Here is a 17,961-nt window from a genome sequence, read left to right as displayed (position 1 = left end):
GGATGTGTTTTGCATAATGCAATACTAAGGCAAGTGATGTGAAGTCATTATCCTCTATATAGGAGTTGCCCAGTCGTGAAGTTACTTCATGTGCAAACTTTGTTTGCTTACACTTGGATAAAGGATTTTTAGTATAACATAGTGGAAAAACTTTCAATAGCAAAACAGGTAATGTTTTGCTATTGAATGTTTGATGTCAGGAAAGAGACCCAGATAGCAAGAAAGAGACCTAGAGAAGTTCAAGGTCTAGGTGTATTGATTCAGTCACGAAATGTTAGATATAACAATATTGGTGTGCTCACAAGTAATAGACTAATTTGGAGGAAAACTGCTGATAGAAGATTAATAATAATGTGAACTTAATCATGTAGTGTTGTCATAACAACTTAAACACCCCTTGAGGGCAGGGCTCCAGAAATATAACTTACATCTAATAAAAAAAAAAGTTTACCTGCCCAGGATATCAGTCTACTTTACATAGGTGTTGTAGGTGATGTTAAAAAATTTGTTGACAAAACAATGTAATACATTCTTTAATACTTAATTTAGTTTACACATAATTATGCAGAAATACTTTCTTTTATGAAGGGTTTAAACTGTACACCACAACACAGCTCCTCACAACTCAGTTTGTGTTTTCTTTCATTTATTGTTCCTAATGAAAGATGAATTTATATCATTATCCATGAAAAATAATTTAACAAGGAAGAAAAATAATAAAATTCATGGAAAGAAGAAAGTAGGTAGCATTCGATGTGGACACTCACTTTTCTCAATGCACTGTCACATGATCCAGTATGATTTGTCTTTGCAAATACATAACTTTGCAAATACTTTTACATAATGCAGATTCTTTTTAATATATAACATTATTAAAAAGAATCTGCATTATGTAAAATTTTCATATATTTAATTTTGCTAAGCCAATTCGTGTTGTGAGCTGTGAAAATCAGCTTAAGACTACTATATTACAAATGTGTACTTCTTCGAAAACCATTATCCCAGAAGTAAGTACAGTTATCTACTTACTTCTGGGATAAAGGTGTTTGAAGAATAAGATATAGATACATTGCAATATGATTCCCTATTACATTTGTTGTGCACATACTTCATATCTGTGTAAGTTTAATACCAAACTGAAATAATGTGTTGATTTGATTAATATTTATTGGAAATAACTGCAATTCATTTTAAATGCACATATGAAAAACTTACATATTTTCTTGCACACTTCAAGGGTGGGAGATTTACTGTTTTCAGATAAAGCGGCATTACTATAACAGGTAATGGTGTCCCATTTTTACCTCTCCATGATCAAAACAAAAATCTGAAGTGTTTTGTGTAGTGGAGCACGTGTGGAGTGAGAAGAATCGTATAATATTGCTGTGAGAGAAACGAGTATTTTGAAATTCGAAAGCAGATCATTATGAAGTCTTTCATACAGAAAGAAAAAAAATGTTTAAAAGTTATCAATTATGTTATGACAATGACAACAGAACAACTGTTGGAGGGGGGGGGGGTAAGTTGTGACAGGTTGAGTTTTCAATTATCAAAAGTTATTATTATGATCAAAACAATCTTTTATTCATATAGAAAGAAAAATAAAGTTCTGAACCTTAAAGGAGATAAAAGGTAGGGAATAAAGTCTAGATGATTGGCATCTGATTTGGCAGTTATTTAAAAGAGAAAGCTCTAGTGTTCGAATTAAGGATTTCAGATCCAGAAGTTTTATTTCCAACTCTAGAAATATAACTACTCTAATGAATTTGTTGACAGCAATCCATGATCAAATAACTTGACAGTGATTGATGATTGAGATCTTTTAAGAAAAAAGAGTATAAATTATGTGCAAAAATCATTTTGAATGCATCAGAATGAGACCAAAAATTCACTTGTTTCTGTGTGAGTACACCTGTGGCAAACAGATTTCTGGAGCCCTGCTTGAGGGTACATATCAGGAAACTGATAATGTTATTTCAATATCTTTTGGTTTTATAATCTAAAATAAATATTATAATATTTACGAATGTATGATGTATATAATGTTAGTTTTTTATTTTATTTAATAATTGTTTAAATAAAACTCTTATAGCCATTTATAATTCTGTATTTTAATATCTTAAATTTTTTGTACCTTGTTGATCCCTAAATAGTCATGCTGTGAATATAATAAAATGAAAGAATGGCATTGGTTTGTCCCATAGTATATTTCCTCTACGTGGGATATCTACTTGTGATAGAGGGGGAACTCCTAGTCATAGCGTTGCTTCATTTCTTTCATAATTTTCTCATCTTTTTTCTCACATTCTTAACTCGTGCTTCTGAGCCTTTTTTTCTTTCTTCCCTTTTCTTTAGGCCAACATTGTTAAGATCCATTGTACTGTCTCTTTGTTCACTGAACATATAAATCAGATAAAGGAGAGCCTGATGGTGTGTGTGTGTGTGCACGTGCTTTGACAAGATTGGTGGTTCTGAATGGTCTGGCTGACTTAATTGGCTAGTGGACTTGCCTGTTCAAGGGCAAGTGGTGTTGTAATGAGTCTCCTTCCAGACTGTTTGCTATAGTGCTGGTATAGCCCATGGTAACTCTGGTAATTTCATTTTGATGAAACATATATAACTCCATGATCTCTAGTGCTGAATCTGAAATCCCCTTGAGCACAAATCTTCATCTTTAAATTTATCAGGGGCTTTCATAAGGGCACCAAACAAGAATACAGAAACCTTAGATACATTATCTGTTAATAGAAAATTCATACATCAGGTGAATGGCCAATAGAGAAAATGTCATCTTTCTTTATTCATAAAGTTTAAAAGTGCAACATTTTCTAGAATATTGAAAAACTATGTTCTGATGATGTTTTTACAAGAATATCATGTCTGCAACAGTCAGAAATGCTCCAAGTAATATTGATAAGGGGAATTTCAATTACATTAATATTTCATAAAGCTGTTATTCTGGAGGAGTGATATCTGAATGGGATATTGTTGACATTCTGGGTTAGGCAATATGGGTGAGGAGAACGTAGACCAAGATGACAGGTATTAGGCACATCCTGATGCATAGGGATGTCAGATATCAATCATACTTATCTTTAAAGCATTGAAACCTGGTATCTCAGCTGTCCAATAAGACTGTAAAGCCTTAATCAGCTTTGATGCTTGAAATATCAGAAATGTTGACTTGCCCAAACTTATGGCTCTACTTCTGTGCACACTGATAATAATAAAGTACATGATAGCAAATCGTGTTCTGCTAAAATGCCTCAATGTAAGATTGCAAGGAAAAGCCCCAACCAAATCCTATAAAAAAGAGATACTGAAAATCAAGACAGAGTAGAACATCTCATGTCAGGAGCAGAGGAAGCTTATCACCACAACATGTAGAGCAAACTCCTCTTATGCTGAGAAGGTGACAGTAAAGAAAATATCAAAATTGTAGTAATGCATTCTTGTAAAAACATCATCATAACATAGTTCTGATGATGTGGAGTGGCTTTTCTTTAAGTGATGCTCTTGATATCCTAACTAGAGGGCACTTATTTATTAGGGAATTGTTATAGAACAAGATGGTTTCATGTACCATAGCATACATAAATGTTATGATCCTGTATGCACATTAATAGCATCACCAGTATTGCATCATTGCTGAAACTACTAATATTATCTCATTAAATAAGAGCCCTCTAGTTAGGATGTCAAGAGCATCACTTAAAGAAAAGGCACTCCACAAGGGGTGGAGGGTAGATACTTTTGTATCCACTGAAGTAAAAGGGAAACAAATTTCTCAAATATGTACCATGATTCATGTGCTTTCTGGCATATTCTCAATCCTGTTCTCTTTCATGGATGCTAAGGTGGAAATCGATTAGGCTGACTGAAATACCTTTCTACAGCCTGTAGAATTCACTGTACAGAGGTAATCACCTAGACACTTATTACTGAAGTAGATGATATCTGGGTAATAGAAACTGCTGTTCCACAAACATCTATTTCCATTCTATCCAAAACTAGGGTGGAATCTTGAGTACTAAGCAGCAAAAAAAGATCAAGATAGAGTATGTGGTATCATTCATAGATACTCGTATGAATGATATATAAACAGAAAGGTGACCAACAAACTCATAAACAATACAAGGCTCAGGCAAGAAAGATGACCAGCATGGCAAGGAAAGCAAAATATGAGAAGAATCTAGCCGAACAGGCCAAAGGAAATCTGAAAGAGTTTTTTCATTATGTGGCAAATAAAAGGAATAATGACTACGGAAGATTAACCTTAATGAGTGATGATTGGTCATGAGGAGACAGAAGCAGATAAAATAGTTCAGTTACTGAGTGACCATTTTGCAAGGATATATCATCCTAATGAGGTTACTGCTTTAACTGTGTGATAGACACTAATGTTGGGAACAGAGGTGGATTAATTGGAGGTTCTTAGGATGTTGCAGAATCTCAATGTAAATAGAGCTGTGGGATTAGATATCAGCTAGGGTTTTGCAAGAATGTGCAAGAGAACTGGCAATGTCTTTGACTAAGCTCTTTAATTTAAGTCTCAGTTCTGGTAGAGTTCCAAGGGAGTGGAAAGAGGGCAAAATAATTTCTTTGCATAAGGGAGGTTCTAAGACTACAGTAGCAAATTATAGACCAATCAGTATCTCAGGCATGGTGGTAAATGAACTAAAAAAAATTGATAAAAAAGAATTCAAGAATGGGTAGCTAAAAATATTCTGTATGAGGGTCAATATGGCTTTGTGAAGGGTCAGTTGGTCATGCTTTAGTAATTTACTAACTTTTGATAATAGAGTAACAGCTGAGTTGGATGAAAGAAATGGCTACATGATGATTTTTTTGGATTTTGCAAAAGCATTTGACAGAATACTACAGGGAACTCTGTTATGCAAATTGGAACAAATGAGGTTGGATATGATACTGGTTAGGTGCATAAGAGGATGGCTGCTGGACAGATATCAAAAATTGGTATATGGAGGGGCAGAATCGAGCCAAAAACAGGTGATGTGTGCCACAAGTTTCAGTGCTGTGACCATTGCTGTTTAATTTATACATAAATGATATTGATATAGGAAATATTCAGTTGTTTGTTGATGATGTGAAATTAGGTATAGTAATAGTTAATCAAGGCAATAGAGAGCTAGCAGGACAGTTTAAATAGGTTGTCAGTATGTGCAAAAGTTAATGGGTGTCGGTTGAGAAATGTAAAGTTATGCATTTTGGAATAAATAGTTACAGCTGTGTATCACATTGATGGCACTGTACTCCAGGAAATGGATGAAGCTAGAGATTTAGGGGTGATGGTAGACAGAGTTAGTTTAGAGGACATCTTACTAAGGTAGTCCATAAGATTACTTGTCTATTGAAGAACACATTAACATGTAGAGATAAGGAAATTGCCATTCCTTTGATGTACCCACATCTGGATTACTGTGCTCAATTCTGGTCCCCTGGGTTTCTTGGGGATGAGGAAACCATGGAGAGGATTCAGAGGCGAGTGATCAAGATGTTGAGTGGCCTGCAGGATGTTCCTTATGAGGATAGATTGAAGGTGTGTAAATTGCAGAAATTTGTTGATAGGAGAAAAACGAGGGGGATATGATAGAAACTTAAGTTGCTTAAAAGGCTTTATAGGATGAATGCAGGGGAAATGTTTCAGCACTTGGGGCTAGAGGGACCAGAACAACAGGTCATCCCTGGAAATTGAATAATGGTGTGGTAAGTAGGGGTGTGAGAACTAAGTTTTTTGCTTGGAAAGTTGTGAATGAGTGGAATGAGTTTCCAGAGTCAGTTTTGAGTGCTTTGTTAATGGGTTCAAGGAGAGGTATGATAGATTGTGCAGATAAATTGGGTCTCCCACAACAAGTCTTCGGACTCCACGTAGGTGCCTGTATAATAATGATAATTCCAAGGCAATTCCAGACACCCTAGATGAGTGATTTGCTAGCTTTTAATTTTTCAGGAAATGACAACATATACTAGATTATTAATTATAAAAACTTTAATTAAAGCCTTTCTGTATTTCGGCAATGTTACATTGCTGTCACCAGGGATCACAAAAAACAGTATGTGCATGCAGGCACTAACACTGAGCAAATAAGGCTGAATAAAGGCAACGGAAGTCAGTCCTACAGTCCTAAATGGTGCCCCCTGGCTGCTAAATTGGGTTGTCTTGGCCATTGGGTTGACAATCTTAAAATGTATGCTTCCCAAATTTGGAACAGCCTCATTCACCCAAATTTGGTTGAAAATCAGGTTTGGAAAGTTTTTCCAAGCTGGGCAGATTCGATGAATAGTCTTTCATACTTGAATTTGCTGTTGTTTAATAGAGTGGCCTTTTTCTAGCATATCTTGTGGTGGGTGTCCAAAGCATGGTCAGCAAATCCTGAGTGGCTGTATTGGTAGAACTGGATGTAGTTCTTGTATTCAGATATTTTTTGATATTGGCTGTCCTGCCTGTTTGGCCATAGTAGGACAGTTTGCAACTGTAAGGAACTTTGTATACTCCTTGTTGGTCTAGGGGTTGTGGCTGGTCTTTGGTGGAGTGGATAAGAGATACTGATTTCTTATGTGGTCTAACTGGTTGTAAGGTCATGTTTCCTTAGGATTTTTGTTAATTTTTCAGATGTGCCCTAGATATATGATATGGTGATAGATTTTGAGTAATCTCTGCTTTAAAGTGGTGGGGGGGGGGGTGTTACAAGATTTCGTTATTTTTTGGATTTTTGGGGGGGTTGTAGCTGTTGGTTAAGAAAGTGTTAAGGATATGGTCAAGTTCAGTAGTTGGCCCCTGTTATCCGATCAGATTAATTTTTCTCTGTTATATAGTTTTTATATTTCCATATTGTTGGAAGGGGTTGACTTCTGGTGAATGTATCTACCTTCCCTTATCTGCTTTGGTAATTATTATTCTGTTGTTACTTTTCCACATAAAGATTTGCTAGAATTTCAGCATCTAGGAATGGGAGACTGTTGTTTTTCCTTTTCCAAGGTAAACTGGATCCTGAGGTGTTGATTGTTTAGGTGTGTTAAAAAATAAATTGTGGAATGTATCTAAGCTATGTGGCTAAATGGAGACATCATCCCTGGACAGTGGGTTTATGTGGGGTTTATGGCTTTTTCTTCAAAGGTCTCCATGAAGGGGTTGGCCAGGGGTGGAGAGAGTGGAGAATCCATGTTAATCCTCTCTGTTTGTACAGTTTTCCTTGCCAAATAAAATAGCCTGACTTCATGGTGAACTAAAATAGGGCCAAGATATTGGGAGGAAATATAGCTTGGATGAGGTCTAAGGTATCTTTTGAGTGGGACATCAAAACTGACCATTATGTTGGAGTGGGAGATTTTCTATATTGGCTTTGAAGTGGGCTGAGTTTTATGTGTGAAGGTGTTGTGTGAGCTTACTCTCCAACCAACAAGCTGTGGGTTCAAATCCCACCATGGGTATGGATGTTTGCGATTGTTACTAATTCTGTGTGGAAAGGGCATCTGTGACCCCACCAATTCTTCAATTAGCAGAAACTTCATTCCCAAAACCTTATGAGGTATGGAAAGGATCATACAGCATCCAATAAGACAAATCAAATGTGAAAAACTAAGGAAGGTGGAGTATGTGATTGTTAGAGTGAAGATGAATGTTCAAAAACTATGCAATTATTGCTAATGTATGAAGGTTGCTTATGTTTTTCAGAAATGTCAACATTTCTGAAATTCTGGCTAATTTGTATGTGGGTGAATCAGTGCTATCCACAATGGGACATAATGACACATTTTGTTTATGGATTTTTTGGTAGCCCAAGGAGTCTGTAGAGTGTTCTGATTTGTATGCTGGTGGGACCATGGGTCTATAGGGAGGTAGATAGAATGATCTAGTAGTAAAGAGGCAAGCTTACCTGAGTAATCTGATTGGTTTAAAACCACATGGCTCCCATTTGGTAATGATTATTCTGTTTTTACTTTTCCACACAGATATTTGCTAGGAGTTCAGTAATGGCTTCATATCTTGTTGAATTTTTGGTGTTCAGAAAATGACAAAAGAAAGTTTCATTTCTCTTCAAAATAGGCTAGAATTATATAATTGGCCTTTCTTTAAGAGGAACTGAAAAGATCACTCTTATTCTCTTGTATTCAGTGCTCCAGAGACTGATGCTATCCACTGTGCCAGGGGTCGCCAAACTTCTTTGACTGTTGACCCCTTCAAGAGTTTCTTACTTTTTATTGACCCCCCCCCTCTATTTTACTATTACGTAATTATAATAGGACAAGCAGAAAAGATGCTTATGTGAGTTTTTAGATTGTTTATTTTATAGTTAGTGTTTCTTGTATGTGTAATATAGTATATATTATTATATTGGCTTAATGTCAGACGGATATGTTTTTGACGTCATTCTTAACATTAGATATTTGATAGGAGAGATAAATAATATATAAAATATAAAATTTAATTTAGATAACAAAATAACAATAATACAATCTTCCTATAGATATATATAGGATGTACAAAACTACCAGCCCTGCTCAACTCTTCAACATAGAGAAGTTTAGTTCGTGAATGAATAACAATTATTATTATTATTATTCGTGACACCTCCACGGAGTCCAAAGACTCATCGTGGGAGGACACCTACAACTGTCTCAACCACTACACCGAACCTCTACTGCGAATCATCTCCATCAAATCAACGCCATCTACCGCCCACCTCCACCATTACCACAACTAGTTTTTTTTTTTCTGTAAATTGCGTGTGTTCTGAAGGACCGATTTGTCTGTATGTGGGATGAAAAACTCGAGTTTCCGGGAGAAAAAACCCTGCTACCTCCATATGAGATCAGCTAACTCACCTTTGATTGAAATCGTCCAGATAAAGATCCCTCCCGTCGCTACGAGAATCGAACTTAGGCCTATTTTAATCGAAGGGCACAATGTACCGTTGTTCTTCCATTTGCGCTATGGAGGCACTTAAATTAATTTAATTATAATATTATATTGAATTATATTATATTAGATTGAATTATAATATTTATGTTGATGAATTTTAGAACATTAGCGCTCACTTGTATGTCGATGCGCAAAAATGAGAACTGTGATCGAATACGTGTAAGTATAAGTAAATAAGCAACCACGCACGTGTTGCAATCCCTCTCCCACCGCGCCAGAACCACCGACATCCGTTTATTGATAAATACGTCATTTTGGTCTACATGATTGGCCTCCGTAACTATTTTCATGACCTTGCTCCATCTTACAGGTCCTATTCATGTCACTGTTCCCACGATTCACTCTTAATTGCGTTGTCATTCAGATGGAGGTATCCAAGTTTACTGGATTAAATATTACCCGTACAACGATGTCTTATGTTTTTCTATCGACCCCTAACAATGATATATCGACCCCTGGGGGTCGATATCGACCACTTTGGCGACCACTGCACTATGCTCTCCCACCATTTTCAGATAACGGGAGAGAATAATGGAAAAGCATCAGTCTCTGGGGGGCACTGGGTACAAGAGAATAAGAGAGTTTAGGAATGCTAAATGTCAGAGCAGCTGAAACCAACTTAAAGAATTTCATCCCCCCCCCTTCCCTGCAGTATGTGAGTGTTGTTACTTCAAACATAGATGGATTCATTATCAGTTGCATTGTAACATTATTGTCAATATGAAACCAGTTATGTTTTCAGAAATGTTGTTGACATTTCTGAAAAACATAAGCAATCTTCATACATTAGCAATAATTGCATAGTTTTTGAACATTCATCTTCACTCTAACAACCACATATCCCACCTTCCTTAGTTTTTCACATTTGATTTGTCTTATTGGATGCTGTATGATCCTTTCCATACCTCATAGGGTTTTGGGAATGAAGTTTCTGCTAATTGAAGAATTGGTGGGGTCACAGATGCCCTTTCCACACAGAATTAGTAACAATCACAAACATCCATACCCATGGTGGAATTTGAACCCACAGCTTGTTGGTTGGAGAGTAAGCATGCTATCCACCCAGCCAACCAATAGTAAAGATAATTACAGTGCATTGTTCATTTAAAAAAAAAAAAAAAAAAGTCGTCATTCAAGCGATTGCTTTCTTAACAGATGTTGGTTGTGAGATTATGATGAAATATTTGGTTCCAAAATTATTTGGATAGCTCTGACACATAACATCAGTGTGTGTCCAATTTAGATTATCCTTTTTTAGCTTAAAATGCAGCCTCATTCTATCAAATTCATTTTCTGCCTCTCTTGCTCTCTGAATGCTCTTCTGACATGTTTTGATTTCTTTTATTTAAATGTTGATTTTCTCTAGTCCAACTTGTGATAGTGAGATCATCTTCTTAGCAATTTTAATGTTCACAGCTCCAACTACATGTCTGAGAGGATGTTCTCAGAATAGGCATCAGCTATGAACCACTCTTCCAACCACAACAAGTATGATTGCATGAATTTACCAAAGATCTGGGAAACTATCATTTTCAGACTTATCTGAATTAATAAATTTAGTTTAATCCTTTATCCAAGTATAAGCAAACAGAGTTTGCGCCTGAAGTATCTTCAGGACTGAAGCAACCCGTGGTAAAGGTGGACCAAGCTCTCATCACTCCTAGTCTTAGTATCTCCCATAATGCAAAGCACATCTCCTTGCAGACATGTATAATGCTATGCATTAAGGGAATGGCCACTACCCAGACCAGTTTCGATCTTTATTCAGGTCTTGTCAGTGGGGGCCAGACCCAGAGGTGGTAATACTAGGAAGAAGCAATGGAGAAGTCATATTTACCTATACGAGTTGCCAAAAGGTGTACCACCTTATTATTAAATCACTATTATTTCTCTAAATCCATTATTATTAATAATGGATTTAGAGAAAGATGTTGGAGGTTTTTTCCACTTGGTTAGACTATAATAAATTTAGTTTAATCCTTTATCCAAGTGTAAGCAAACAAAGTTTGCACCTGAAGTATCTTCAGGACTGAAACAACTCGTGGTGAATAGGTAAATATGACTTCTTCATTGCTTCTGCCTTAGTATCACCATCTCTGGGTCTGGCTCCCATTGAAGAGACCTCAATAAAGGTCGAAACCAGTCTGGGTAGTGACCCTTCCCTTAATGCATAGCATTATACATGTCTGCAAGGAGATGTGCTTTGCATTATGGGAGATACTAAGACTAGGAGTGATGAGAGCTTGGTCCACTTTTACCACGAGTTGCCGCAGTCCTGAAGATACTTCAGGCATAAACTTTGTTTGCTTACACTTGGATAAAGGATTAAACTAAATTTATTATAGTCTAAGGAAAAAACCTCCAACATTCTCTGAATTAACTTTATAGTTATCTGACCTGTTAGATGTCACCATGTAAGGACATTAGGAATCAGTTACAATTTAAATTATTTCTACAATTACTTGGTTTAGTGCTGTGTGACTGTCATAGTTTCATTATGCTCTGATGATGCTAGGTAGAAAACCAGCAAAATATTAGTGAGTTTAATAAATGTATTTTTGCTTCTTGCTTTATTATCGATAATAAATGCCTAAGCCTTTTTTTACTGCCATTTTTAATGCACATAGTTCATAATTTTTGATTTCATATTTGCATTTTCAGACACAGTAATATTTTTTTGTGATAATGGTTAATTGTTTTAGGTGTTCTGAGTTCGTTTTTCTCCTATTTTATACTGTACTTTATTCTGCAGACCCTAGATTAAATCTAAAAGTCTAGTTTCTTTAGTGTTCCTAAATCATCTTGATTAGTGTTTTTTCTATAAAATAAAATTGTAAAAAAATTAAAAAAGGCTGATTTTTAAAGACCAAAAAAAAAAGTACATTGGTATGTCAAATAAAATTTGAAATTTTTATAAGAGATATTATTATTATTATTTTATCTTGTATCTTTCATTGTTAATACATTCACTTATCAGAACAATAATTTTTTAGGACATCCTGAGTGATGTGAAGTAAACAAATTATCTATTGAGTTTTTACACACCACTAGCATAAATGTAAAAGTAGAATAAAACATTAAAAAAGAATTTCTTACTTTTATACCTGTAACTTATCATATAACAAAGAACATGTAAATTGCAGTTTAAACTGCTTATGAAATTTTGTTCTCTTTTAACTAATTCTACAGTTTTTTTCTCACACAGCTCCCAGCATTTTGTAACATACAAATCAAAACAATTTTTCCACATGTTTCTTATAGTGATATGTATAGATATTTATAACACCACATACATATGATCTAAGTTTGACTAATATAAATTAAACTTGCTTAGAAATTATATTCCTGTTTAATCCTTTATCCAAATGTAAGCAAACAAAGCATGATGTGTCTTCATGCCCTACTTTTATGTATATAGAGAATGCCTTCACATTAATAGTCTTAATTCTTGTACAAAGGCTTATACATTGGCAACACATGACTATTAAATTATTTAAAGAATTTACAGCATATACTGGAATATTAATTAAAACAAACTTAAATACTTCCTATATTTCGGCAATGTCACATTGCCATCTTCATGGGAACATACAAATATGGCACGTGCACGTAGGCACTACAAAAAGCAAATGAGGCAGAAGATAAGAAACTACTGTTGTTCCTACTTTGTCATAGTTTCATTATGCTCTGATGATGCTAGGTAGAAAACCAGCAAAATATTAGTGAGTTTAATAAATGTATTTTTGTCTCTTGCTGTTAAGCTTTATTCGTGTGGATAGACTTATGTGTTCGTCGAACATGTTGTTTATTATTTTAATGGTATAATAGAACACAGAAACTAAGTAAATAATTAATTTATTAACTAGGTGCTGATATTTCGCTGGTATTATAACCAGCATCTTCAGAGCACAAAAACACTGTTTGTCACAATACGCGAGACTAAAACAACATGGTGTACTTCAACAAAACTGTAGCAGCAACACAAAGACTAGAGTCCTGATTTTGGCGCCCTCTATCTGAAAAAAAAAAAAAAAAAAAAAACACTATCATATATTACTAGAGTCCTAGAAAAGTGCTAGTTTTTTCTTAATATGACTGTCTCCCAGATCTTCGGCAAGTTAATACAGCCATATTTGTTGAGATTTGGAGTGTGTTTTATGGCTTCTGTCGCCTCTAAGAACAATCTCTCTGATTTATATGGGTTTCTGTGTAGTACTTTTGTGTCCTTCCAGTTGATCCTGTGTGCAGGGGTATCCAGAGCATGGTCTGCTAGGCCCGACTTCCCATAATGATATTTCCGGACGTATCGTTTATGTTCGTTGATGCGGATATTCACAGTTCTTCCTGTTTGACCGTAGTAGGCTTGATTGCATGAGCAGGGTACTTGGTAGACTCCTGGATGTGATAAAGGAGGAATGCTGTCCTTGGGTGAGCGGATGAGGGTGGCTAATTTGCTACATGGTCTGAATGTAGTGCGTAGTTTATGTTTATTGAGAATTCTTGAGATCTTTTCGGATGTGCCTTTAATGTAAGGGATGGTGACTGTTTTGTTGTAGTTCTCTGTGGTGGATGGTGGGAGGGGTTTCTTAGGAGTGTTTAGTATTTTGTTTATTTTTTGTGGATTGTAGCCGTTGGCCAAGAAGGTGTGGCGTAAGTGAGTCAGTTCAGCAGTAAGAGCCTTGTCATTTGAACAGATTGCTCTCGCTCTATGGGTTAACGTTTTTAATATGCCATATTGTTGAGAAGGATGATGGTGTGATTGTTTGTGTAAGTATCTGCCTGTATGTGTGGGTTTTCTGAAAACTGAAAATGTTATAATACCAGCGAAATATCAGCATCTAGTTAATAAATTAATTATTTACTTAGTTTCTGTGTTCTATTATACCGTTAAAATAATAAACAACATGTTAAGCTTTATTATTGATAATAAATGCCTAAGCCTTTTTTACTGCCATTTTTAATGCACATAGTTCATAATTTTTGATTTCATATTTGCATTTTCAGGCACAGTAATATTTTTTGGTGATAATGGTTAATTGTTTTAGGTGTTCTGAGTTTGTTTTTCTCCTGAAGGGGGGGGGGGGGAGGCACCATTAAGACTTACATCATGAGAACATCATGATGTTCTCATGATGTAAGTCTCCCAAATTTGGGGCAGTCTAATCCACCCAAATTTGCTGAGGTTTGGAACTTTTTTAGAGCTGAGGCTATGAATAATCTTTTGTATTTAAACTTGCTGTGGTGTATTACTTTTGCTTTCTTCCAACGTATTCTGTGGCGGGTATCTAGAGCATGATCTGCAAGCCCAGAGTGGCTGTACTGGTGAAACCGGATGTAGTCCTTGTGTTCTGAAATCCTGATATTCGCTGTCCTGCCTGTTTGGCCAAAGTAGGACAGTTTACAGCTGCAAGGGACCTGGTATACCCCAGGTAGGTCTAGGGGAAGTGGTTGGTCTTTGGTAGAGCGGATAAGGGATGCCAACTTTTTACATAGTCTGCAGCAATAAGGCAGGTCATATTTTTTAAGGATTTTGGTTATTTTTTTCAGAGGTGCCTCGGATGTTGGGAATGGTGATAGATTTAGTGTAATTTTTATTGTGAGTGGGGGGGGGGGTTACTGGTTTTAATATTTTTTGGGGGTTGTAGCCATTGGCTAAGAAAGTATTAAGGATGTGATTTAGTTCCGTGGTTAGAGCATTGTCATCTGAACAGATTAATTTTGCCTTGTTATATAGTGTTTTAATAACCCCATATTGTTGTGAGGGGGGGGGGGGGGTTGCTGGTGAATGTATCTGCCTGTATGGGTGGGTTTTCTATAAACAGAGAAAAACCAAGGATCCATCAGGCTGGCGAGTGATTAGAGTGTCTAGGAAAGGGAGACTGTTGTTTTCCTCTTTTTCCAATGTGAACTGGATTCTGGGATGTTGGTTGTTTAAGTGTGTTAAGGAGTGGAGTGTATCTGAGCCATGTAGCCAAATAGCGAACACATCATCAATGTAGCAAAGCCAAACAGTGGGTTTTTGTGGGGCTGAGTTTAAGGCTTTCCTCTTTAAAAGTCTCCATAAAGAAGTTGGCTAGGGGTGGGGAGAGTGGTGAACCCATGGCTGTCCCCTCTATCTGTTTGTGGAATTTTCCTTGCCAAATGAAATAGCCTAAGTTCATTGTGAACTGAAATAGGGTTGATATATCGGGAGGAAATTTGGCTTGGCTGATTATGCTAAATCCATCACCATTCCTTATATCTGGGGTACCTCTGAAAAGTTAACCAAAATCTTAAAAAAATATGACCTGACTTGTTACAAACCATATAAGAAATTGACATCCCTTATCTGCTCCACCAGCCACTTCCCCTAGACTTACCTGGGGTATACCAGGTTCCTTGCAGCTGTAGACTGTCCTACTTTGGCCAAACAGGTAGGACAGCAAATGTCAGGATTTTGGAATACAAAGACTACATCTGGTTTCACCAATACAGCCACTCTGGGCTTGCAGACAATGCTCTGGATACCCACCACAGCAAATTTAAATATGAAAGATTGTTCATGGAATCAGCCTCAGCTCTAAGAAACTTTCCAAACCTCAACAAATTTGGGTGCATGAGACCGCCCCAAATTTGGGAAGCTTGCATCTTGAGAACTTCCATCCAACAGCCAAGACAACCCAATATAGCTCGCTAAGGGGCACCTTTAGGACTCTAGGAACAACAGTAGTTTTCTCTCTTCTGCTTCATTTACTTTTTGTAGTGCCTGCATGCATGTGCCATATTTATATGTTCCCATGAAGATGGCAATGTGACTTTGCTGAAATATAGGAAGTATTTATTAAAGTTTCTTTTAATTAATATTCCAGTATATGTTGTAAATTCCTTAAATAATTTAAGTCATTAATAGTCTTAGTATTCCATAATGCAAAACACCTCTTCTCGATGTGTATAATGCTATGCATTATGGGAAGAGCCACTACATAAACCGGTTTTGATCTTATTGAAGTCTTGTCAATGGAAGCTAGACCTAGAAGAGATATCAGGTGAATAAATGCACGTCTTATCCTTCCCATATACAAGCAGTGAAAAGATGTATTGCTTTATTATTAAAACACTCTGGTTCAGAAATAGGTATAGAAATTATGGAATACTAAAACAATTGATGTGTAGTCATTAGTCATATACAAGTGGTCCAGTTGTGAAGATGCTTCATGTGCACACCTTATTTTCTTGCACTTGGATAAATGATTAAACAAGAATATAATTTCTGAAAGAAACAGACATCTAGGGATAATTATTAAGCCACTGTTGAAGGTGAACAACAGACTGAGCACTAAATGCCATAATCCTATAATTCTGACATAGTGTCCTCTATGGACATGGTAAGGAAAACTTGATTGCTAGGCTGATGGTCTCATATTACTAGTATTCCAGATTGGTGTTAGTGTGAAGTAGCCATATTTATTTAGATAAGGAGGATTTTGTAACCTGTTTATTACCACTTTGAATGTCATAAAAATTTGGTACCAAAACTTCTTTTCAAGTGCTAGTGAGTTTTATTATTTTTTTTCAGCTTATACTACAAAGTATATTAAACTGCCTTTATGATAGTGTCAATCAGATCCTAAGGAAAAATGTGGAAAAGCGCACGTTATTAGAAAATTTGGATATTGTTCTTCTAGCTATAGATGAAATCTGTGATGGTGGGTAAGTAAATTACAGGAATACAGTTCCTGAAGAATGCAGTTTATTTGTGATCTGATAATGTTTTAATTATTGAGATGCTGTCTTAATCTTTTATTTATTGCTTTTTATTTTGTCCTAACTTTTTATTTATTTAATATATAAAAAATTTGGTACTTGCACAAAAATGGATTTTAATTTTTATCTTTTCTTTTTAGTATTATTAAAATATACATCCTTTGCTTATCTTCTGATTTCTAGTAATTTGTTTGTCATATTGCAGTATTCCAGGCACTTCCTCCAAACTTAATATAGTTGACTTTTGCTATATCAAACTTCCCTATAACAAACTATTGTAAATAGTTTGTTATAGGGAAGTTTGATATCCAAACTGTTCTGTGGTCTCACTTTTACCATAGAAAGAGAGTCAAAGTAATATCTATTATCCTATTATTTTTACCATCTCATCTTCCCTTACACGTTATGCTCAATGGCCTGTCACAGCCAAGTAACTAGACTTCTTAGAAGCTTGCTTATTACTTGTGACAGGACAGTTAATCCTATCTGTTTCTACTATGTCTGTAAATTGCATGTGTTCTTGTAGCTGGTTTGCTTGTTTTGCAAACTCAAGTTTATAGGAGGGAAAAGCCAATCTCTGTATGAGACTGGCTCACCCTCTCTCAAAACAGCCTTGATAAAGTTCCTTCACATCCCAGACAGGAATTTAACTGAGGTCTTTCCAGTTGAGGGGATATCATCAACTGAACTACTGAGGCTATTTATATCTATAATACATGATATAGATGCATAATAACTAATATAGTACTATTAATAATAGTACTGCATTAGTACTGTTGTAATGTAGGAAGCTGTGTAATGCTACATCTCATGATTCACTTTATTACTAGTTTCCTATCAGCAGTTTACTTCCAGGCACTTAATTAATGATTTGTTCAAGGCTCCATATATTGTCAAATCTTACATATTTGTCTTGTAAGGCACTAATAACTGCATCACATAATAGATTTTTTTTTTTTTTTTTTTTTTTTGTCAGGCCTTTCCTCTTCCATTAGGTTTAAGTGACCATGTTACTTAGATTATTTCTGCTCACACGTTTTTGAATGCTAATGTGTTCAAGTTCCTTTCTAATATAATTTTTAATGATTCTGGCTTCAATGCAGTCTTCACTACTCTCATTTTTCTTTCTGTATCTTCTCCATCTTCTCTCTTCTTTCTATATCTAACCCAGTTCTTAATCCATAGTTAAAATTGGTTTGAATATTGTCTATACTGCTGGCTTAATGTTTTGACTAATTTCACTCACATTCCATATGCATTTACTAGCTCCTCAC

At 35.7% G+C, this 17,961-nt stretch overlaps 1 protein-coding gene across 1 annotated transcript in view; it reads left to right on the top strand.

Annotated features, from left to right (window-relative positions):
- Positions 1-17,961, top strand: part of zetaCOP (COPI coat complex subunit zeta) — a 130,233-nt gene that overhangs the window by 60,315 nt on the left and 51,957 nt on the right. The window contains exon 5 of the mRNA XM_090392628.1: positions 16,500-16,633. Coding sequence (XP_090248754.1) covers positions 16,500-16,633 — 134 coding nt within the window. The remainder of the gene's footprint in view (positions 1-16,499; positions 16,634-17,961) is intronic.

This window comes from Typopeltis vanoorti, chromosome 1, assembly GCF_054136105.1.
Source record: "Typopeltis vanoorti isolate ZY-2024b chromosome 1, IOZ_Tvanoo_1.0, whole genome shotgun sequence".
Lineage (NCBI taxonomy): Eukaryota > Metazoa > Arthropoda > Arachnida > Uropygi > Thelyphonidae > Typopeltis > Typopeltis vanoorti.
The sequence above is the reverse complement of the archived record's forward strand: the minus strand, read 5'-3'. Positions and strand labels throughout refer to the sequence as shown.